Source organism: Dama dama, chromosome 26, assembly GCF_033118175.1.
Source record: "Dama dama isolate Ldn47 chromosome 26, ASM3311817v1, whole genome shotgun sequence".
NCBI lineage: Eukaryota > Metazoa > Chordata > Mammalia > Artiodactyla > Cervidae > Dama > Dama dama.
The window spans coordinates 22160578-22185508 of NC_083706.1; the positions used below are offsets into that span (position 1 = coordinate 22160578).

General features: G+C 41.0%; 1 protein-coding gene across 4 annotated transcripts in view; it reads right to left on the reverse strand.

The window, feature by feature from the left end:
* PTPRK (protein tyrosine phosphatase receptor type K) overlaps nt 1-1753 on the reverse strand; it is a 611833-nt gene extending 610080 nt beyond the window's left edge. For all 4 annotated transcript variants that reach the window (XM_061130449.1, XM_061130448.1, XM_061130452.1 and 1 more), the window contains exon 1: nt 1624-1753. In XM_061130449.1, coding sequence (XP_060986432.1) covers nt 1624-1720 — 97 coding nt within the window. In that variant the 5' untranslated portion in view covers nt 1721-1753. The remainder of the gene's footprint in view (nt 1-1623) is intronic.
* Nucleotides 1754-24931: the final 23178 nt, after the last annotated feature.

Here is a 24931-nt window from a genome sequence, read left to right on the forward strand (position 1 = left end):
AGACGCTTGCACTAATGCTTACTCCAGAAAGAATTAAAATTAAGCCATCGGTTCACTCATTGCACAGAGCTGTCGTCCTCTGCAAACACCACCTGTATACATAACTTTCCCTGTACTCGCTGCATCTCATAATCTGCCTGAGTACACATCACAGGCTGCCATCTGAATCTGTTGTCCAACTCCTTTTATAGAGTTCTAAAAGGGGGCGGGAGGGGGGAAAGAGGACGCAAGGGAAATAAACATTACTCCGGAAATCAACAATCTGGGTTTATTTCCAGGAAACCAGGCAGCCACAACAACGAGAGAAACCGACAGTGCAAAGTTCGTCCGTTCCCCGCGTCCCATGGCCTCAGCCAGGAGCGCGGCCGCCGCTTCCCGCGTCTTCTGCAGCTCCCCTCGGCCACCTCTGCGTCTCCATCTGCACCGAGAACCACGGCAGCCAGACGCTCGCCAGCCAAGCTGAGCGGGGCGGACTGGCCAGAAAAGTTGTCTGGACCGGCGGGAGGCAGACGATCGCCCGGGAGCCTGCTCCCCAGCGTCCACCTGGTGAAACTTCAGAGCCCCCAGAGGAGAGAACGAAAGAAGCCACCGACTGGAAGGATGACAAAACTGGCAGGGAACGGAGGACGAGACTGGGCGAAACGGGGTTTCACGCACTTGTCGAAGTGGTTTTACTAGAACCCAAAAGGGCTAACTGGCGAGACCTCACTGCATGCCTCCCCTGGGGTTCTCTTGGCGGCGGGCGGCAGTCGTTCACAGCCCCCAGCAGGCAGGCCGGCTCCGGGAGGAGCTGCGCCAGCTTCGCGGTGGCTCTGCGGGAGGAACGGGCTCCCAGCCCCGCGGGTCAGGCTTCCCCGACCCGGCGCCCAGACCTCGCCGCCCAGAACCGCTCGGTGTGGATCCTCAGAATCGTGTTTCAAAACATCCTCCAGGCTCTGCCAACACACACACGGAACCTGCTCCGCGCGGCGCCCTAGCCCAACGAGCAGCCGGCGCTAGAGACCGAGAGAAGGACTGGGGGAGGGACGGGGAAGTAGTTAGACAATAGTCAGGGGAGGTTATTCCCGGGACAAAAAGCACCTGGCAAAGCGCGCCGAGGTCGGTCCCTTCGAGTCTCCACCTTTCTGACAATGGCTTCCCGAGGGGGGAAAAAAACATTTTTTTTTTCATATGTTCTAACGGCGGAGAGCTACAAGCCCGCACCACGAGCAACAGAGTAGCCTTCCCCCAGAGTCGTTAACTACTTTTTCTTTCTCTCTTCCCCCGCGCGATGCAGCCAGCGCCGGACGCCGAGGCTCCGGGTTTCCCAAGAAAAGCACCGCCGCCCTGACTCCCGCAGCGCCCGGCCCGCCTGCGCCCGGGGCGAGCCTCCGCCGGGAACAATGGAGCGCAGCGAGGCAAGTTACCTGCGCCCCGGCGCCCACTCGGGCGCCCCGCGTCCCGCCCGGCACAAAGTCGGGGGACCTCTCTCCGTCTGCCCGTTCCCCCCGCCCCCCGGGGGGGCGCGAAAGCTTCCCCCCAAACCTTTGCCCACCGGTCCTGGAGAGGAGCCCGATGCCTCCCCGGGCAAGCCCCAGGTCGGGGGCACCAATCGGGGCTCCGCACGCCCCCTCGGCCACTCACCTGCGGAGAACTGGCCTTGGGCCGACCCCAGGAGCGGCCAGGGGGAGAGGAGCAAGAGCGCCACAAAAGCGGGCAGCGCCGCGGCCGCCGCATCCATGTCGACTTTGGGAGAAGTTTCAAGCCGCTCTGCAAAGAGCTGCCGGGAGGCTCGCAGCGAAATCCACCGCTGAGGGGCCGGCCGGGCCTGGCGGGGTGAGCGCCGGGAGTGGACAGCCGCGCGCCCGCACTTTTTCCTGCTCGGCGGGAGCCAACTACCTCTGGGGCGCCCGCGCCGCCGGCCGGCCGCGGCGGCTGCTGTCCATGCTCGGCAGAGGCTGCTCCCGTTCGCCAAGAGTTACTTTGCTCGGGGAGGGACGGGGGCGGAGCCGGGGGTGACGTCGGCCCGCGGGCTCCGGGCGCTTCGGAGGAATGCAGGCTCGGGCGCGGCGCCGCCGCCGCCTCCTGCCGGAGAGACACGCGCCAAGCCCGGCCGCGCGCCCCGCGCTCCGCGCCGCCTTTGTTCGCCGCCCGAGCCCGGCCGGCCGCCGCCGCTCGCGGGTAGCTGGCGGGAAAGGGGGCCCGCGCCGTTGGCTGCCCTATCAGAGCAACTGCAGTTTGAGAAGCGAGAGTTGGGTCAGCAGTGTGGCCGAGCCCCAGGGGGCGAGCGCAGAGACACCCCGTCGCCCACGCAGAGGTATCTCGGGGTTCTGTCCCCAAGACGAAGGTCCCAGCGCAGCGGAGGCCGGCGAAAGAAGGACGAGTGTGGAAGCGCCCAGAGGAAAACACCCACCTGCATCGCAAACTCTGTTCCCTATTGATGTCGTAAGGAATAAGACACCCCACCCCCGCAGAAAACTTATCGTTACTTCCTCATATAAAAATAAAACTTGAACCAAAATAAACGTTCAGTAACTTTCCAATGTGAAGAGCTGGCGTGTCTTTTTTTCTGGTTTATCATTTGCCGAATATTTGGATTTACTCTCTGCTTCACTGACTTTGCTTATACTTCTGAAACCTTCGGCCTCTTTCCACTTCTTCCCTCTGGAAGAACCTGAGAACTGCAAGGCTTATTATCCTTGCCTTTCACAGGGTCTGCTGGAGTGGGAAATGGTTTCTGTTTGGTTTTTAATATCTGAGAACTATTTAAGACGTTAAGTATTTCACGAAAGAACTTAATGCGGACAATGAAAACAGCAACGAATGATTTCGTACGCAGGAAAATAATGCTATATTATGACAGTAAAGTATTTTACAGTTTGCTGCTTCTTCAGCAGCTTGAAGTGGTTTCACCATATGCCACACTTACTTGCTTCTATGAAAAGACTGAATAGAGTATACTTTGTTCAATTTTGTAAAATAGCAAATAAAATAGATGTCACAATTGAAGAAACAATTTTTATTCAGAATTTTGATATCATATATACAATTCCTAGAACAATGGAATCTGTTGATTGACATCTGTCAGTTCCTTAGACATCTTTAGCTTTTGTAAATCAAGACAGTGTGACGTTCAATTTAATATAACATTCACACAATTTGCCAGGACACATATTCCTTTATTCAGATTAAGTATATGCAATTAAAGACCCTCTGCAATTAAAGACCCCCCTTCTTCCCCCCCCCACAAAGTGGTAAAGAATCCACCTTCCAATGCAGGAGACTCAAGAGACACAGGTTCCAACCCTGTGTTGGGAAGAGTCCTGGAAGAAGGAAACGGCAACCTGTTCCAGTATTCTTACCTGGAAAATTCCATGGACAAAGAAGCTTGGCGGGCTACAGGGATTGCAGAGTCAGACAGGACTGAGCACGCTCGCTTCTCTCTTCTCTTCTATTAAAGACCAAACTTACGATAGAGCTCATTTTATATACATATAAAGCAAGGAAAATATATCAGCAAGAAAAATACTTCTTTAAAAATTTGATAAAGATCGATGCTTGATTAAACATAATTGGGCATCTTATAGCTGGCCTCTTGACACATTGACCCTTGTCAATTCAATTCAGCATTAAGCTCATTCTTCTTTAGGGTGCAATGTATATTTTTTTAAGTCATCAACCTATAACTCTGAGCACATCAATGTTCCTATTACTTTTATGGAAGAATATTCCTGAATATTAGGTAACAAAAAACTAAAGGACATACATTTTTCTTTTAAAGGACTTAGCAGAACTTTGTGAAACTTAGCAGCAATGTGTCTCAGGAAAAACAAATGTCCCAGCACCACCACCATCCATATACTAATTAATCTCTTCTTCTATTCCTGAAAGAAAGATGAAGGAAGTTCATGACTTGATAGGTTTGTTTAAACACACAGAAAGCTTGTTTAAAAATTGACATACAGTGCCAGGGCAAAGTGCACATAGTTCTAACTTGCCCACTCCTTGAGTCAACTAATAGAGCATTCATTTCACTTTCTTCATCTTAGAAGTAATAACAATAACAGGTAATGTTTACAGAGTGCTTGTAATGTACTAGGCACTGGTTTAATACATAATATCTCATTGAGACATTAAGATATACAAAGTCTCCTTGAGTTCAGACAATAATCCCGTGCATGCATGCATGCTCAGTGCTCATTCGTGTCCAACCCTTTTGGCCCCATGGACTATATCCCGCCAGGCTCCTCTGCCCATGGAATTTTTCAGGCAAGAACACTGGAGTGGGCTGCTATTTCCCACTCCAGGGGATCTTCTCCACCCAGGTCTTGAACGCATGTCTTCTGTGTCTCTGGAGTTGGCAGGTGAATTCTTTACCACTAGCTCCACTGCAATGAGGAAACAAAGTTAGAGATTAAGTAATTAATCGAACAATACATATATGAGTAAGAAGTAGGCAAGGGGAAACAAAGAGAAGGAAATCCTCAAATGGAATCGGCAAGCATGCTTCTCACTAAAAATCAAAGAAATGCAATAAGATTTGTGGGCAAATAATCAGTACTTTTGTCCTTGGTTGTCACTACTGCTGGCCACAATACCTAATACTGATTACAGTATATTGAAATGATTTGAGTAAAAGATATGTGTATCTTTCACACATTACTCAGCAAATATTATGAATTTATTAGATCTTTGTTCATTTGAAAGAATGGATGAGTATAGTCATCAAACAATAGAAATGTAAACTTGGTATAATGAAATAAAAAGACGGTCAACCTGTTCAAAAACTAAAATGTTCATATTCTTAGCCATTCTAAGTAGTCCAAAATATGGTAAATGTTATGGACACAGATATTTATCACTTACAAAAGAGAAAACTGGAAATAATACAAAAGTCGTGGGCTTCCGTCATAGCTCAGTTGGTAAAGAATCTGCCTTAAAAAAAATAATGAAAATAAAGAATCTGCCTGAATGCAGGAGACCGCAGTTCGATTCCTGAGTTGGGAAGCTCTGCTGGATAAGGGATAGGCTACCCACTCCAGTATTCTTGAGCTTCCCTTGTGACTCAGCTAGTAAAGAATCTGCCTGCAATGCGGAAAACCTGGGTTTGATCCCTGGGTTGGGAACATTCCCTAGAGAAGGGAAAGGCTACCCACTCCAGTTATTCTGGCCTGGAGAATTCCGTCCATGGGGTCTCAAAGAGTCAGGCACGCCTGAGGGACTTTCACCTTCACTTTCCCCAACCACAGGCAGATAGGTATTATCTGGATTGACTATTTCACGGCCTTTAGGAATGAAGTTTTTGGGTTTTTTTTTTCTTTTTTCTTTTTTTTTTTTTAAAGGGTAAGTTGAAAGTGGAAAAATATTTCTGATAAAATATTAAGTTAAAAAAAAGATCAGAAGTCAATACAGATATACCTTCCATCTGGGGAGATGAAAGCCTTCTGGAGATGAATGATGGCAATGGGTGCCCAGCAGTGCAAAAGCACAGAACGCCGTGGAGCTGCGCTTGACGATGGCTGAAGTGGTCGTTCTTATGCCGCACGTGTTTACCGTGTGTGAATAATCAGAGACAAGGTCAACAGATACTGATTACAACTAAGCGGGGGTGGGGGAAGGCTGGGAAAAAACCAAAAACCATCATGCTGATGTAATTAGAAGTAAATGTAGAATAATGAAATTTTATGACTGCCGTTCCCTGTTTTCCAACCCTTTTTGATATGTGGTTTTAGTGTTTGCTTTTAAAGAGGACAGGCTTGCATTCTGATTGCAGATTTGCCGCGGAGTAACACCAATCATGAATTTAGATCTATACCTGGCAAAATGTTTTCTGTAGAATCTCAGCTCTATAAAAATTTAGCGAGTGTAATTGGAAAATAAGGGTCTCCAGATCGAATAAGCTTGGAGAACTCTGGATTGAGCAAAGTTAAACAGATTCCTTTACTATAGCTAGCCTTTCTCTTGTAGAACTTTTCCATGGTTACCGGGATGGTGTTGGGCAAAATGCATCTGTCAGAGGGAGGAAAAGAATACATTGTTTCTCAAAGTTTTGGACTATATAACTCTTTAAAAGAGAAGTGTTTCTCAGGACTAGGTTTCCAAGGAACAGAATTTGGGAAGCACTGCTTTAAGCACCTTTTAACGTCTGAGGCTAATCAATCAGATTTTTCAGAGGACTGAATGAAATACAGTATATTTTAATATATATAAATTGTTTAGGTATAAATTTATTTATAGCAATGGATATGAAGGGCCCAGATGATATTAAATGCTGAGTAAATGTTCTTTTCCACTTATCACTTGTTCCACTTAAGGATTATGGACAAACCTGTATTCAGAGGAAGCAAGGTTTTATTTACCCAATGACAGATCACGAGTATACCCACAGCATGCATTGATAAGCAATTAGACAATATTCTGTTTGTCAATAACAATTGCTTGCTTATATGATTCTTTCTGTTTGTAATGCCTATTCACATGATCTTAGCCTATCCTCACTCCAACCCTGTGAAGCAGGTAGAGCAGGTAGCGTTATTAATTTCACTTAACTGATTAAGGAAAACCAAAGTCTAGAGGGATTAAAATACTTGGCCAGTTTGATGCTGGTCAGTGGCAGAGCTGTCTCACTGGCCAGCATATTCTAATTCTGAATCTTATTTCCCCTCCACCCCGCTCCACGCCTATGTACCTACTTCTCATCTCTAAAAATATTCATTTGAATCAGATGCCAAAATTCTCAATACCAGTTCATCAGATAGAGCTTTTTAGGCTGCTGGATGAAAATGCTCTTCCATTTCCTCTTTGAATGGTTGTGGGAGGGATGGGTAGGTACTAGAAACACTTCCTTACAGTCATAGCCTTCCTGGGTATGTATGTTATCAGTAGAGTCCTCCAGGAAGGGAGGGGAAGGGAATTTCTGGCAATAAAGCTCTTGAAGAGAACAGAGACTTCCAGGAAAAAAAAAGTGTCTGTTATGCCTTTGAAAGATATTGTTCTGGGTGAGTGTTGGAGACTATAAGGCAAAGCCCCATGATCCCAGGATTAGTGCTGGGACCTAGCCAGTTACTACTGAGATCTTGACACCAGAGCATCCAGAAACAAATGGAATTGTGATTGCTATGTACCTGTCTCTAAGGAAATTCTCCTCTCTGTATGTTCTTAGGTAATTTGGGATCAAATGGACAGAAATGCACTGTACTCAAACCCAGAGTTATTTTGGAAGTCCCTTGAACCTTTTGAAATATCCATAACTGAGGATTAGTTCAGAAAACACTAGTCAAAATAGTGCATGCTCCAAAGGTTTTATCCAAGAGAGGAGGGAAAAAAAGGGGGGGGGGGGGCAGCTAGAGAGCTCAGTCAGAAAAGGCAATGGCACCCCACCCCAGTACTCTTGCCTGGAAAATCCCATGGACGGAGGAGCCTGGTAGGCTGCAGTCCATATGTCGCAAAGAGTCGGACATGACTGAGCGACTTCACTTTCACTTTTCACTTTAATGCTTTGGAGAAAGAAATGGCAACCCACTCCAGTGTTCTTCCCTGGAGAATCCCAGGGATGGCGAGGCCTGGTGGGCTGCCATCTATGGGGTCGCCCAGAGTCATCCACGACTGAAGTGACTTAGCAGCAGCAGCAGCAGAGAGCTCAATGTTGCCAATTTGGAGAAATAATTTGCTGGATATAATTAACAAGCATGGGTCAAAGAGGAAGCTAATCATACAAGTGTGAATTGGATTGAGGTGGAGGGATGGGGGATTTCCCGGAGAAGGGCACAGCAGCCCACTCCAGTATTCTTGTCTGGAGAAACTTATGGTCAGAGAAGCCAGGCGGGGTACAGTCCATGGGGTTGCAGAAAAAAATCAGACACAACTGAGCAACTTAGCAGGCACACACAGAGGGATGGTACAGTGACAGTCACTTCCAGAGGTGGTGCATTCTGACTTCAGTGTCTCTTCCCATTTTCAAAAAGCCTAGCTTAAACAATGTTAATAAAAGATTGAACTCTGAGGGGAAAAAATGTTGGGTCTTCTTGATACCCTATGTGTTTGATAAATTACCTTTTCTGGGACACTGTATGGTGTCTTATTCACCCTTTATACTTTATAGTGAGTAATTTCAATGCCAAAAAAGTATTTGTTTTCCCCACGGCTCACTATAAGAGAAAAAAAAGACATAAAGGGCACTAGCGGTATAGACTCTCTTTGAATCCTGTTTGAATTATTATGGTGTGAATGGACAAATTATCCTGGGCTATTTGCTTGTTTTTTATTTTAATAAAATCCAGGAAAGAGGATAAATCTTCAAACTAATCAAATACATCATGTATTCCATAATACATTTTGCAGGGTTAAAAGCTTATATACAGAGTTGCAGCCTGGGGAGAATTAATACAGATGAATGAGGAATTCTCTAATGATCATGTTCTCTCTTTCCTCCCACTCACTTTGGAGGGGTGGAGGCTGCCTCCACATATGGAACCCTGTGGATCTTGCCATCTTTCTTCTCTGCTTATTCTGGTCTTGAGACAGAATGCAATAGAATTCTGAACACAAAATGTGGTGCTTCAAAAGCTCTGGAGATTTTTCTAATCCTCCAAATGTTCTCCAATAAAACCCTCCCTTTAGTGGCACCGCCACTAAATTCATAACCAGGGGAAGCCTGACAAGAAAATGAACCACTGAAACCTACACACAAACATAGGGGTGCATTTTAGTGCCGAAGTTCTTTTTAACCAAAGTGAAAAATTCATTTTGTCATTTGCTAGCATTTATTAAGTGTGCAATGCAAAGAAATAGAGGAAAACAATAGAATGGGAAAGACTAGAGATCTCTTCAAGAAAACTAAAGATACCAAGGGAACATTTCATGCAAAGATGGGCTCAATAAGGGACACAAATGGTATAGACCTAACAGAAGCAGGTGGCAAGAATACACAGAAGAACTATACAAAAAAGAGCTTCTTGAGCCAGATAACCACGATGATGTGATCACTCACCTAGAGCCAGACATCCTAGAATGCGAAGTCAAGTGGGCCTTAGGAAGCATCACTACAAACAAAGCTAGTGGAAGTGATGGAATTCCAGTTGAGCTATTTTAAATCCTGAAAGATGATGCTGTGAAAGTGCTGCACTCAATATGTCAGCAAATTGGGAAAACTCAGCAGTAAGAACTGGACATGAGACAACAGGCTGGTTGCAAATCGGGAAAGGAGTACTTCAAGGCTGTATATTGTCACCCTGCTTATTTGACTTATATGCAGAGTACCTCATGAGAAATGCTGGATGAAGGACAAGGTAGAATCAAGATTGCTGGGAGAAATATCAATAACCTCAGATATGCAGATGACACTAAATTTATGGCAGAAAGTGAGAAAGAACTAAAGAGCCTCTTGATGAAAGTGAAGGAGGAGAGTGAAAAAGTTGGCTTAAAGCTCAACATTCAGAAAACTAAGATCATGGCATCTGGTCCCATCACTTCAGGGCAAATAGATGGGGAAATAATGGAAACAGTGAGAGACTTTACTTTCTTGTGCTCCAAAATCACTGCAGATGGTGACTGCAGCCATAAAATTAAAAGATGCTTGCTCCTTGGAAGAAAAGCTATGACCAACCTAGACAGCATATTAAAAAGCAGAGACATTACTTTGCCAACAAAAGTCTGTCTAGTCAAAGCTATGGTTTTTCCAGTGGTCATGTATGGATGTGAGAGTCGGACCATAAAGAAAGCTGATGCTGAAGAATTGATGCTTTTGAACTGTGCTGTTAGAGAAGACTCTTGAGAGTCCCTTGGACTGCAAGGAGATCCAACCAGTCCATCCTAGAGGAGATCAGTCCTGGGTGTTCATTGGAAGGACTGATGCTGAAGCTGAAACTCCAATACTTTAGCCACCTGATGTGAAGAACTGACTTATTGGAAAAGACCCTGATGCTGGGAAAGATTGAAGGTGGGAGAAGGGGACAACAGAGGATGAGATGGTTGGATAGCATCACCAACTCGATGGACCTGAGTTTGAGCTAGCTAGGAGTTGATGATGGACAGGGAAGCCTGGCATGCTGCAGTCCATGGGATCTCAAAGAGTCAGACACGACTGAGCAACTGAATTGAGCTGATTAAATGTACAAAACAGTATTAGTTACTCTACAGGGAAACAGAGGAATTAGCCATTTACATTTGAGATTAACAAACGAAAAAAAAAGAGAAAGAGAGGGGGAAAAAAGCCATATGTGTCTGTGGATGTGTGTGTGTAATACATAATATATTCAAAATGTGAAGAAACAGTAAAAGCAAAGTATTAGGTCCTAATGAAGTGCAGTTGGAGAGAAAAGCTTTCAGGGATGACCAGTGTTAACTTATATTTGAAGAAAATGATAGTTGCGACTGGCATGGGAAAAAAGGCATGAGATATAAACTACTATTTTGTGCTTGAACTTTCTTGAACTGGCTTTCTGTGAAGTAGTTTGCTAAGAGTGCCTCTCACTAACTTTAATACCTGTCTATCCTGGAAATAAGTTCTCATTTCATTGTTGAATGTTTTCAAATCACCTGAGAAGACTTGTTGGAAGACATATAAAATAACTTTATGTTGTAACATTCATTTATATGCTTCTAAATCTTCACAACTGCCTAAATTAAATAAACTCAAGAGAAGAGTCCATTAAGAAATAGGCATACAAGCACAGTGCAGTATTGAAATCACATGTAGTTTCTTTGAGGTCATGATGAAATAGTCAATTAGCTCTTTACTTGTTGACAAATACTGTTGGTATAAAATAATGGTCCACTCATCTCAGCAAAAGTTAAAAGATGACAAATGACAATAGTCAGGGGAAAGAATCAGAGGCTGAGTTGATCAAAGCCTAGTTTTATTTCAGTTTCTGCATAATGGAAAATGGTCACTTAACTAATTTCTACCAACTTTAGAGAAAGTTTGTTCCCAGTGGGAATGTGCATAAAATGAAACCCAAGTATCCTCCATTGCAGGCAGATTCTTTACCATCTGAGCTGCCAGAGAAGCTCCAGAAATAATGAAAGTGAAAGTGAAAATCTCTCAGTCGTGTCTGACTCTTTGTGACCCCATGGACTACACAGTCCATGGAAATCTCCAGGCCAGAATACCGGAGTGGGTAGCCGTTTCTTCTCCAGGGGATCTTCCCAACCCAGGGCTGGAACGCAGGTCTCCTGCACTGCAGGTGGATTCTTTACTAACTGAGCTACTAGGGAAGCCCCCAGAAATAATAATATTAGCTAATTAAAGAAACACTTTGTGTGAGTTGATAAGCGGAATAATGACAAGCTCACTCCCCTCCCAAAAAATCCCTGGACCCTGTGTATATGTGAAGACCTTCCCTTACATAGCCAAAAGTGAAGTTGCTCAGTCGTGTCTGACTCTTTGAGGTCCCATGGACTGTAGTCTTCCAGGCTCCTCTGTTCATGGGATTCTCTAGGCAAGAATACTGAAATGGGTTGCCATTTCCTACTCCAGGGGATCTTCTCTACCCGGGGGTTGAACACAGGTTTCCTGCATTGCAGGTGGATTCTGAGCCACCGGGGAAGCCCAAAATATCTGGATAGGCTCAAAGTAATTCACAGGGTCCGTATAAAACAGAAAAAGTGAAGTAAGAGAGAAAAGACGGAGAGATGGAAGCAGAGATGAGAGGAGAGAAAATGCTACGCTACTATATTTGAAGACAGAGAAGGGGACCAGGAACCAAGGGATGCAAGTAGTTCCCAGAAGTTGGGAAAGTCAAACGAATGGATTCTCCTCTAGAGCCTCCTCCACATGGGATGCAGCCCTATTGATACCTTCATTTTAGTCTCAAGTCCACTTCTTTGACCTCCATAACTGTAAGATAATAAATTTGTATAATTTTTAGCTACTAAGTTTGTAATAATTTGTTATAGCATGGCTCAGTTCAGTTCAATTCAGTAGCTCTGTTGTGTCTGACTCTTTGCGATCCCATGGACTGCAGCACGCCAGGCTTCCCTGTCCATCACCAACTCCCAGAGCTAGCTCAAACTCAGGTCCATCGAGTCGGTGATGCCATCCAACCATCTCATCCTCTGTTGTCCCCTTCTCCCACCTTCAGTCTTTCCCAGCATCAGGATCTTTTCCAATGAGTCAGTTCTTCGCATGAGGTGGCCAAAGTATTGGAGTTTCAGCTTCAGCATCAGTCCTTCCAATGAATACTCAGGACTGACTTCCTTTAGGATGGACTGGTTGGATCTCCTTCCAGTCCAAGGGACTCTCAAGAGTCTCCTCCAACAACATAGTTCAAAAGCGTCAATTTTTTGGCACTCAACTTTCTTTATGGTCCAACTTTCATATCCCTACATGACCACTGGAAAAACCACAGCTTTGACTAGACAGAACTTTGTCAGTAAGGTAATGTCTCTGCTTTTTAATATGCTGTCTAGGTTGGTCATAGCTTTTCTTCCAAGGAGCAAGTGCCTTAATTTCATGGTGGCTGCAGTCACCATCTGCAGTAATTTTGGAGCCCAAGAAAATAAAATCTGTCACTATTTCCATTATTCCCTCATCTAGTTGTCGTGAAGTGATGGGACCAGATGCCATGATCTTCATTTTTTGAATACTAAGTTTTAAGCCAGTTTCTTCACTCTCCTCTTTGATTTTCATCAAGAGGCTCTTTAGTTCCTCTTCACTTTCTGCCATAAGGGTGGTATCATCTGCATATCAGAGGTTATTGATATTTCTCTTGGCAATCTTGATTCCAGCTTGTGCTTCATCCAGCCCAGCTTTTCACATGATGTACCCTGCATATAAGTTAAATAAGCAAGGTGACAATATATAGCCTTGACGTACTCTTTCCCCAATTTGAAACCAGTCCGTTGTTCCATGTCCAGTTCTAGCTATTGCTTCTTGATCTGCATACAGATTTCTTGATCTGATACAGCATGGATGGAAACCTTAGTACACATGGGTTATCCTAATTGATCCTTTTAGTTATTATGCCCACAGTACAAACTCAAATAAAAAATAAGAAAACTGATGCTTAAGTATATTAAGCAATTTGTTTAAGTAAGTGGTGAGTTAAAGCACAAATCCAGACACTCTTGCCCCAGAGTCCCCAGGGTTAAAGAAATAAGCCATTTCAAAGCATTTGGTTTGACCACAGTGAGTTCTCCTCACACCTCTCAGAATGTCTTTTATCAAAAAGACAAGAAAGAGGGCTTCCCTTCTGGCTCAGTGGTAGAGTCTGCCTGCCAAGGGAGAAGATATGGATTCCGTCCCCAATCTGGGAAAATCCACATGCCACAGAGCCACTAAGCCCATGCACCACAGCTACTGAATCTCTGAGCCCTGGGGCTCATGCTCCACAAAAAGAGGAAGCACTGCAGTGAGAAGCCTGCAGACTGCAACTAGAGAGGAGCCCTGCTCTCTGCAGCGAGAGGAAAGCCCAATCAGCAGCGAAGACCCAGTACAGCCAAAAATGAATAAATAATAAAAATAAAATATAAAAAGTGACAGGAATTAACAAATGTCAGCGAGGATGTTAGGAAAAGGGAGCCCTCATATACTGTTTGTGGGAGTGTAAATGGTGCAGCCACCATAGAGAATACTATAGCAGTTCCTCCAAAAAATCAGAAATAGAACTACCAGACAATCCAGCAAATTTGCTCCTGGATATTTTTCTACAGAAATCGAAAACTTTAATTCAAAAAGATATTGCACTCCATGCTCATTGTAGCATTATTTACAGTAACCAAGATATGGAAGCACCTAAGTGGGCATCAACAGTTGAATTGAATAAAGAAGATGCAATATATATATATATATATATATATACACACAATGGAATATTAAACACAATGGATAAAGAATGAAATCTTGCCATCTGTGATGACATGGATAGACATAGATGATGTCATGCTAAGTGAGCTAAATCAAAGAAAGACAAATACTCTATGATTTGACTTTTATGTGTAGAGTCTAAAAAAACAAAACAAATGAACAAACAACAAAACAGAAGCAATCTCATAGCTATAGAGAACAAACAGGTGGTTGCCAGAAGAGACAGGAGTGTAGGATGAGAGAAATAAATGAGGGGAATTAAAAGGTACAAACTTCTAGTTACAAAATAAATGAATCGTGGGATGAAATATATAGTATGGGGAATATAGTCAACAATAATGTAATACCTTTGTATGGTGACAGATGGTAACTAGAATTGTCACAGTGATCACGTTGAAATGTACAGGAACATTAAATCACACTCCATTGTGCAGTAGGAACTAACATAGTGTTTAGATCAGTTACACTTCAAAACAAACAAACTCATAGAAAAAGAGATCATACTTGTGATTACAAGAGGACGATCACAGGGAGTTGGATGAAGGTGGTCAAAAGGTACAAACTTTTAGATATAAGATAAATAAATACTAGGGATGTAATATACAACACAGTTAATATAATTAACACTCCTGTAAGTTACATATGAAAGTAAGAGAGTAACTCCTGAGTTCTCATCACAAGGAAAAAATATTTTTCTTTTTTTTATTTGTATCTATATGAGATGATGTTCAGTTCAGTTCAGTCGCTCAGTCATGTCCAACTCTTTGCGACCCCATGAACCGCAGCACGCCAGGCCTCCCTGTCCATCACCAACTCCCGGAGTTTACTCAAACCCACATCCATTGAGTCGGCGATGCCATCCAACCATCTCATCCTCTGTTGTCCCCTTCTCCTCCTGCCCTCAATCTTTCCCAGCATCAGGGGCTTTTCCAATGAGTCAGCTCTTCACATCAGGTGGCCAAAGTATTGGAGTTTCAGCTTCAGCATCAGTCCTTCCAATGAACACCCAGGACTGATCTCCTTTAGGATGGACTGGTTAGATCTCCTTGCAGTCCAGGGACTCTCAAGAGCCTTCTCCAACACCATGGATGTTCACTAAACTTATTGTGGCAATCCTATGATATAACGCATATCATTATACTGTGCACCTTAAATTTATGCAGTGCTACATATCAATTATATTCAATAAAACTGGAAAAAATAAAATAAACTTCCTCCAAATTAAAAAATCCTTCTGATTTGGAATGACAAAAATATATTGAATTACTGCACAAAGGTTCACTTGTGATAGAAAATTTATAAAATTTTTAAAATGTATTTGTAATTTTCTGTATTTACAATGAATACACTTGTTAACCTGGTACAAATCATTTACTGTAAATGCTAGCAATCACATTCTATTTTTTGGTATAACTATATTCTTCAGTCAGAGGAACACATAAACTAGGCAACAGCCTTTATCATAGTTATCTTGAAGATTAACCATCATTTACATTCGGTATATTTCCTGTGGTAACTTTCACCGTCCTGTCTTCTCTGGATTATAAACTATTGAAAGGGCTGAGACTGTACTTCCTCTATTTTCTACAAGGCCCACATCATATCCACTTGTTTGACTCTTTTTTTAGGTGAATCAATTGGTCATTAATTCTGGGGATCATCGCCTCCTTAGAAATCAAATTTTTGCTTCATTGATGCACAGGCTGTCACTCTAATTTAGCAGAAGTCAAACAATACACACATCAACAATGACTGTGTTGTTTATCATTTTATCTCCATCCATGAAGTAATTAATCACATAGCTGTTCAATTAATGACAGTTAGGAGAAAATGAATGGATGGATGGAGTTGAGGAATGAATGAATGAAAAGACCTTTCAAGCTCAAATAGCTTTATAGTCTGGCAGGAAAAGATGTAGAATTCTGAGATAATGAGAGAACAAACCCCTGGAGAGAAGGTTTAAGAACAACAAAACAGAGTAAGAAAATCTTAACCCCTACAGACATTGGAGTTTAGAAGTATTATTCTGATGCAAGATATTGAAGCCCATTTTTTTCCTTTATTTCATTTCTAATACATTTTTTAGAATTAAAATACCAATCAAGAATGCAGACTTAATTCGTTTACTTCTTTTTGTGTTGTTCCTACTCATGAAATATTTTCTTTTGTGCATAATAAACAGCTATCAGTATCAGTTACTTACACCCAGAGACATTGAAGTTTTAGGTTTACACCTCATCGTATGAGACTCAAAGCTCTGTTACTCTCAAAACAATGAGAGCTGTCATTCCAAACCCAAGGTGTCCTGGGTCAAGTGAGATTGCCCTCTGAAATAGTTGGTGTGCGACACGTCGCTTCAGTCATGTCCAACTCTGTGTGACCCTATGGACTGTAGCCCACTAGGTTCCTCTGTCCATGGGGTTCTCCAGGCAAGGATACTGGAGTGGGTTGTCATGGCCTCCTCCAGAGGATCTTCCCCACTGAGGGATTGAACTCGTGTCTCTTACGTCTCCTGCATTGTCAGGCGGATTCTTTACCACTAGCGCCACCTGGGAAGCTTAGAGCTATTTAATTCATCTTTGTGTGTGACTGAGGATTCCTCCCTTTCTAGATAGCTTCAAGAAGGGAAAGCTAAGTTGATAACCTCGTTTTCAGAATGTTGTCTTTGCATTGTAAAATATCTCAGTAAATAAACTGCAATCAGGTTGACAGCATAGGACCCGGTTACTGGCTTATACCCTTAAATAGGGTGGTGTGACTCAGACGCCTCTTCTGCTAGTCTGTCCCACACAACTTGATTATTTTCTTCATTTATTTAATAAATATTCACTGTGTGTGTCGCAGTGCTGGGTACAATTCTGCTTAAGTAAAGGGGACAAAGTAGGTAAAAATCTCTGTATTTATATTCTAGCAGAGGGAGATAGATGATAAACAAGTAAAACATATAGATGGCCAGGAAATAACTGCCATCATTACAATTTATGTTGCAATCTCTCAGAAATATCACAAAATAAATAATTTTATTGTATTTTGCATTTGAAACCAAGATTGGGTTCAATTCATTTTGGTAATAGTGTTACCAAAATTAAAATTTTGACTCAGTATAAGAAAAGATTGTCTTATCAGACAAATTGTCTTATCAGATAAAAAACGTTTTCTTTGAAACTTGTCCACTTACATTTTATAAATAATTGTGTAACTCTCTGGGTTTCCTTTTTTATTTTGGCTGCTGGCAAACTGCTAAATCTGTGGTCTTTATTTAACATTTATGTACATTTTACTGGTCTTCATTGTTATATATTCAACTTCCAGAGGTATCATTGTATTATTCTACCCTGGTTTTCCTTTTTCCTTGATTCATTTACTTATTTATATTTTATTGTATTGGTTTCATTTTTGTAAAACAAGAGTTAAGTCTCCCAATAAATGCACAAGACTGTCCCAGGAGAATGGGTACTCAAGCTTTGTAGACTCATAGAATAGGCCAAGAGATTCTATTTCCGGCTTCTTAAAACTTTTTAGATGAAAAATGCAAAGTTGCAGTGGAGAAGGCAATGGCAACTCACTCCAGTGTTCTTGCCTGGAAAATCCCATGGACAGAGGAGCCTGGTGGGCTGCAGTCCATGGGGTTGCACAGAGTCGGACACGACTAAAGTGACTTAGCAGCAGCAGCAAAGTTGCAGAAAGTTAAGATGCCTTAAGATTTAATAGTACATACTCAAGCACATGCTAATTAACCACTTGTCAGGGTGAATGTTCCCAGGGATTACCATTGACTAGTACCATGCATTACCATAAAAGCTATTGGTTAAAATGTGGTCTAAGTTTATGCATCTCTAAATCACAGAATTCTAGTAGCTTTTAAGTTTCTATCTCCTCCATGTGACATTCTGCCAGTTATCCTTGGCTAATGGTGAGAGAAAGTGAGAAGGATGACCCAACCAGGTCTTCCAAATTTTTGACAAAACAATCAAGAAAATAAATCTTGGTACAGAATCTATAAATCTTAGCAAAGGGACATGTTTGAGGAGACGAGGTAAGATGCTAGAAATGCCTTTAAATTATTGCAGCCTATTCCTGCCTTAGAAAGTACATGATTCAGATTCAAAGATGTGATTTCTCAATGAAGAAAAATTACGCCTGAGTTGGCAAGTGATGAGACCTATCACAGAGCTATTTTGTCCAGTAGTAATATGCCTGCTGATCAGTTTACTAAGGAGCCCAGGGGAAGATTAATTATTTAACAGTAGAATAAATTGAAAATTTGGCCCTAACTATTTCAATACAGGGGCTTCTCAGGTGGTGCTAGTGGTAAAGAACCCACCTGCCAATGAAGGAGACGGTAAGAGATGTGGATTTGATCCCTGGGTCAGGAAGATCCCCTGGAGGAGGGCATGGCAATCCACTCCGTTATCCTTGCCTGGAGAATCCCATGGACAGAGGAGCCTGGCAGGCTACAGTCCATGGGGTCGCAAAGAGTCCAACACAACTGAAACGACTTAGCATGCACACACGCATTTCAATATCAATTGAGACACCAGGCTGCGAAACTCTTAGCAGTAATCACAGAAAACACAATCGAATCTGAAACTAAGTTTTGCAATTGGTCCATCAACTCCATCTCCTTATTTCTTCCTCTTAACCTTCAACTTCCATTTTTCCAATTCCAGCTCATTCAGTTAGTTACCTCCACTCCCCAACAGCTACCCGTTCCCCACAATCAGCTACAAACAGCTACCCGTTACCCACAGTCAGTAACTTTCCTAATAGGGCAATTTCTCTCTGCAGCTTTCCCTTCCTCCTCCTCCTCTCTTTCTTCCTATATCTAATGCTCTATACTGGACTTTGTGTGGGCGCACAGGGTCCCACACCTCCACAAACTTGTTATCATCTAATGATAAGTGTGGGGACATGGAGGATGATATGCGAAAAAGAATGAGGACTAAAGACAAAAATGAGAGGCACAATTGAGGTTTAAAAAAAGCCCAGTGTGAAAACAGAGATAGAGAAGCAATTAATTTCTGTCGTTTTTTAGACAAAATATCTTCTCTTGGCTTATTCCCCTCCCATATGGTTCTCTCACTTTTAATGGGGACAATTTGGGATCTGGGTTGTCAGTTTCTGCTACTGAAATGTTTAACTGGAGGATGAAATTTATTCTGATGTCAACATAGAAGAGGGTGTTTTAATTTAACATAGAGAAAGAGCAGTTTGGTGACCAAATCTCTATGAGGACCATAGGTTTCTGCTGTCCATTTCTGCTCTAAGACCTGCAATACCAGTTGTTTAAGCCATGTGTTCTCATTTCTTCCTCTCCTTCCAACTTTCCAATGCCTTCCTAGGATTTCCCAGTGTTTTACTACAGTAGTTTCTTGTACCAGACTATTCTAGTCACTATGTACTTCAAGTACAGATCAATCTATGTAACAGGCAACCTGGTTGCTGGTATGTTATGAATTTAGAGGAACTCTCCAGAGTCACTTCATCTAAAATGCCATCATTTTATGGTATCTTATCAAGCATTCAGACATTTCTATGAGGGTAGGGTGGAAGATCTATCAGACATTTACACCTCATTTTGAATTATTTTTATAATATCCTTGTCCCCTAAACATTTAGCAGTCACGCACTACCTCAGCGAGACTAATTCACTTATTCAGGCACTGTTTATTGAGCAACCTATTTCAGGTTAACTTGTTACAAAAATGGAGAAGACTTGTCTGACTCATATGCTAGTTGGGGAAAGAAATGCACCACAATTTTAGTAAATGAAAACTGTATGGAAAAACACAATGCTTCCTTGGGAACTGGGTGTAGGCTTGAGAGACAGGAACACAGATTTGCGATAAATCTTGAAGTTTAAATTGGAGTTAACCAGTTAACCAGAGGTAGGGAAGATGGGGAAAAACTGGAATCCTTTTAAGTATTTTGAAATGGGGAGGGTTTGAGTGAAGGCCAGAATAGAGACTTCTAGCAAGCAGGAAAAGTGTAAGACAGCGGAGAGGGGAGAAGAGGTAGATTCAGAACCTGGGAGAAAAACGTAAAAGGGAGATGGGGATTGGGGTAGACAGTCTGTGATTATTTTAGACTTTTGCTGTTAAGAGTTAGTTTTAAGAGGTAAAGAAACAGGCAGTTGGGATTCTACTAGTAGGGTAATTTGAATTAAAATATGAATTATGGAACTGACAGTCATGAATCATCAACATTCCTTTTAATCAACACTTCTCCCTGTCACCTTGGATCTGCATTGTTTTATTACACAGAAATGTGTTGAAAAGCACACGAGTCCGGGTTCTGTCATTAACAAACTGCTTGCAAGTACTCTAAACCTCCAAGAAACCATTTTTTCATATTTCACAGGAAAGTACAAGGAAAGATGATCCTAAGGATCAATTTTAGTTTTAAAGGCTATGATTACTTTTAGGTCTTGGAAGAACTGTATTTTCTATTTGTTGTTGCTGTTAGCACTACCTAAATAGATATATCCTCTTCCTACTAGGATCATAAGCATTACCAGAACATTAGCACCAAAGAACTCAGGGGGTTACTATTTTAAATTTTAAAAATAACTTATTTCCTCATTATAAAAATAATATACATTGTTTACAGAAAAATTAGAAAGAAGAAAGCTGTAAAACATTACAACCCCTACCCACTTAGACAAAACCACGCTTGATACTTGGCGTATAATCTTACTAAGAATGCTATTATTTCATGTAAGCCTGTATTAAATTAACAATGAATCATTCTCTACTAGAAAAAGCTGTTTCGTTCATCTAGAGCTGAGAGCTTTACACAAATAACTATTGAACGTTTCATGGGGTTCAACAAATCCAGGCAGATTTCACTCTCCCTAGAAAGTGAATCAAGCTACATTCAGTAAAATCTAATAGAATTACAACTCCATACAAATGTCTTCCCTATGATTTCAGATTAATGTTTCTTTAAAGTGCTTTGAAGGAGCACATTCAAACATTAATAGGAGGTGTGATTTATGGGGCACGTACCATGAGTCCGGCAGTGTACAATGTATTTTCTATGAGCTATCTTTAAATCTCACAAAATACAGTAGGGCAGGTCTTTTGATTCCAGTTTTGCCCATAAGATTTCAGAGACTTGGGGGAGATTAATTGTCTTTGTAATGGTCATGTTGCAGTGAAGAGCCGAGCCCAGATTTGGACCCCAAACTCTCTTGTGCCAAATGCCATCTTCTAACCCTTCTTACCACAACATCATCATTCATCAAACTCTTTTCCAAATGATAACGAGTGTCTGGTGAGATAATGAGTGTTCCATGAAAACAGGCTTTGTTGCCAACTATGCTTGAAAAACATCACACTGCAGGCAAGAAAGTTATTTAACTTAATTTAATGCTCAGTTCCTTATTATTTGAACACTACAACATGTTTTTCACTAACAGACCTTCAGCCACATCACCTTAGAGACCCAGGCAAGTAATAATGAATGAGGAAACCCAGCCTTTTCCCTATTCAGTACAGTTTAAACAACCACTGCCTCTTAGGAACATTTTATCTAAGTTCAGGGAAATGTTGAATAATAAAATATAAAAATATCAAAAGTTATTTTCTTTCCAGCCTCAAGTACAAACAGAAACTGATTTAGTAAAGTGAATGAACCATAGTCTATAATGTCCCTTGCATTGACCACCCTTCCAAAACCATGAGAGGCCCCTAATAAGGTATTCATATAAGCATAAGCTTTTTGTAAAATTTGTGGGAAAAAAGATATTATATGTGCAGTTGGTTATGATTTTGTGTCTTTCCTCTTCATCTTTTCCTGTGCCATATTTTGTCTACTGAGAGATACTGGGTAGTGGTTAAGGTTTTTGGTATTCAGTTAAGTATGTGTGGAAACACAATTGATTGTCTAATGCACTGATTATCAGCTGGGGATAATTTTGCCCATCAAGAGATATTCAGCAATGTCTGGAAACATTTTTGGGTGTCACGACTGGGGTGGAAGGTGGAAATGTTACTGGCATAGAGAGGCCAGGGAGGCTGCCAAACGCTGGAATTCAAAGAATGCCCCTCCCTCCCACCAACAAAGATTTATTGGGCCCAAAATGTCAGTAGTGCCAGGCTGAGAAATCCTGGTTTAGTGAAATACATTTTTGTGGTTTGCAATCACATTCATGTTAAGTCATTCCTGGTTTTCCAGGTGTAGAAATGTCTTCCATGGATGTACTGTGCTGACTCCCCAGGGTCATGACATGAAGATGGAAGAGCAAAAATTGTACATGACCTGCTCTACAGTAATTGACACTAAAGTATATAGGTAGGTTGTGGAGGAGAAGAAAGTTCTGAAAGTTGTGAAACCAGAAGCTAGTCTGAGATAATTTTTCCAAATATAAAACACTTGAAAGTAATGGGAGGCTGCCTACTCAAAACAGAAATCCTCTTCTGGTGGAAACATATTAAATAACACAGCATATACAATTGTAAATACACCATATATTTTTCTCTCCTTGATGAGAATTATGAAAAATGGAATTTATAGAACTGTTCACACTGAATGTAGGGCAGACACCTAAAGTAGTTCTACAAATATCATGTATGTCAGCTTTTTAAAGTCACCTATGTTGTGCATCCCAACATAGGGGCATCTTGGCATGACAATACCAACCATAAGTTATGAGGCTGAAATAAAGCTTTCTAAACCAATGTTAATGTAAAACTCATTTGTTCTACAATACTAGAAGATAGATTAAAGTATCTTTTTATTTCAATTAATTAAAACATAGAAATTATCACATAAAAATATTATACAGGTATGATGGGCAGTTAATTATTATAATAATTAGCAACATTAATAATTCTTGAATTTTATGATCTTTGTCAGTTTTTTAAAAATATACTACTATTGTGCTTTTTTATCATCTTAAATCTAATTAAGTTTTTCTTGTAATTTCTTTTCTTAAGCAAGGTACACAAAATTGTATTAAGCTTCAGGTCTCACAGAATCTGCATATTTTACTATATATATATTTTATTTGGATATAAAATACTGAATTGGTATTTCTTTTATTCCTTTAAAGACAATGTTTGCTTCTGGTTCATGGCTCATTGTAAAAAGCAGCCCTTCTGAGAAGTCCATTTTTTTCCTTCTCCTGCTCTGTCTTACTAGGACTGAAATATTCTCTTCCATTTCCCTTACTTAATGGAAAATGAAGATGCAAGGAAAAAAATCCCATTTCCTCTGTGAAACCTGCTGCCCTAAAGTCACAAACATAATTTATGGATTCTAAGCATGCTTGCATTCCTTGCCATGCCAATAAAGTTTATTGAAATTGGAAATGGAATTTTAAAGCTTAAACCAAAAGAACCAGTCCAGAGGTTGGAAAAATATATATATGTACAATATAGCCAAATGAGAATGTTGTTCTAACTTGGCCAAACTGTAATGCAAGTTATCAAAAGCCAGAGTCTTTTATTTTTTTTAATCCAATCTAATCATGTTAACATTGAGGAAATTTTTCATTTTTATTTAATATTTTATGACCTAAGACTTGTCATTCCATATGAAAAAGGAGTTCCAAGGGAAAAAAAAAACCTTTTTGCCTCATGGTTCAGAGTTCTAGGGCTTTAAGATTTAGAGAGAATGTGACCGAAAATATCTATGGTAAGGCTAAAATTACTAGTCAAGGTGAACATTATAAAAATGTAAGTAAAAATGAATTTAAAAGTGATATGAGTACATTGAATTGGTTGAAACATAAAGTCCCACAGAGAAGTATTTGTGGACTGCTGCAGGAAATCTACATTAAAGCACATTATTTCATGCAGAAAGAATCTTACTGAAATTATAAAGTACTCCTATGGCAAAAAGGAAAGAACAACCCACTGCTTTATGGCAGCAGTCAGAGTAACAGCACACATCTCAAAATAAATCCCTCACACTTTCAGAGAAATAACTCCTGCTAATCAAATGTCTCAAAACATCTGGGCACTACTTGAAGTTTCCTGAACATTCCGGACAAAGAGACAGAAATGTAGGTTGCAAGAGGGCATAATAACATTTCAGAGATGCTGTTTTTGAAGCATGTCTAATTTCCTCCAATCTAAACTGCCCTGGTCTAATAGATACAAGGATGGTAGGCATTGAGAGCCCCAGAGTGCAGATTAGGGAATATCTGAAGCTAAAAACAACTGCTAGGCTGGATGTGTGGGGATAATGGCACAAATTAAGCACTTGAGCTCCTGATTCAATTTCTTACACTGTGTAGCTCCGAAGTGATTTGATAGGCTTGTTGCCAGAAACTTTGGGGGAGAACCTGTATGCTTTGATGTTTTAGTGGGAGAATTTAGTTGAGAATTCTACTAAGCTCCTAGCATCAGGAAAATATTTACATGACTCTGTAGATTAAACCTTTTGCAGAATGATGACAAAAGGAAGTACTAGTCTGATATTAAGAAAAGGCTACCAATGCAGAGACAGAAAAACTTGTAACACTTGTGATTTGGATAAATCTCTTTATCTACAAAATATACAGTAGTATACATATGAGGGTGTTATGATGAAGGTTAAATAATACTAACATATGTGACATGACTTCTCATGGGGCCTGGAACAGAATAGTTTTCTTGTTTAAATAGTTATCCTTTTCTTCTTTCATCTAGTCTCAACTAGGCTTAAATGATCATGCCTAATACAAAGCTATTTCTACTATATTTTGAAATTAATTACAATAATCTTTTATATGGGTCAACATTCTGAAATTTAAGGGAGAAGGTGTTAACGGAATGAAAAGACTTACTCATTAGATGATTCGCAGAGTAACAATAGAGTTTATATTGCTCAGGAGTAGGAATGGGCACACGGCATTTAATAGCATCAACTTTAGAAGTACTCAGGCTATTTTGTGCACTCAATTTCTTTTCAACTTATCAAAGTCCAATTTAATTTGAATAAAAATCAAGTTTCTAAAAAGCAATATTATATACGAAAACCATGCTGAAATTAACTGCATATTTTAATTTAAGCAGGAAATTTGAGCTAACAATTTCTACCATCACACATGAAATATCTCATATATTATTCACCAGAATGAAACATACTTTCTCCCTCCCTCCCTTCCTTCCTTTCTTCTCTTATTCCTTTCCTGCATTCTTGTTTTCTCTCATTAAAAAG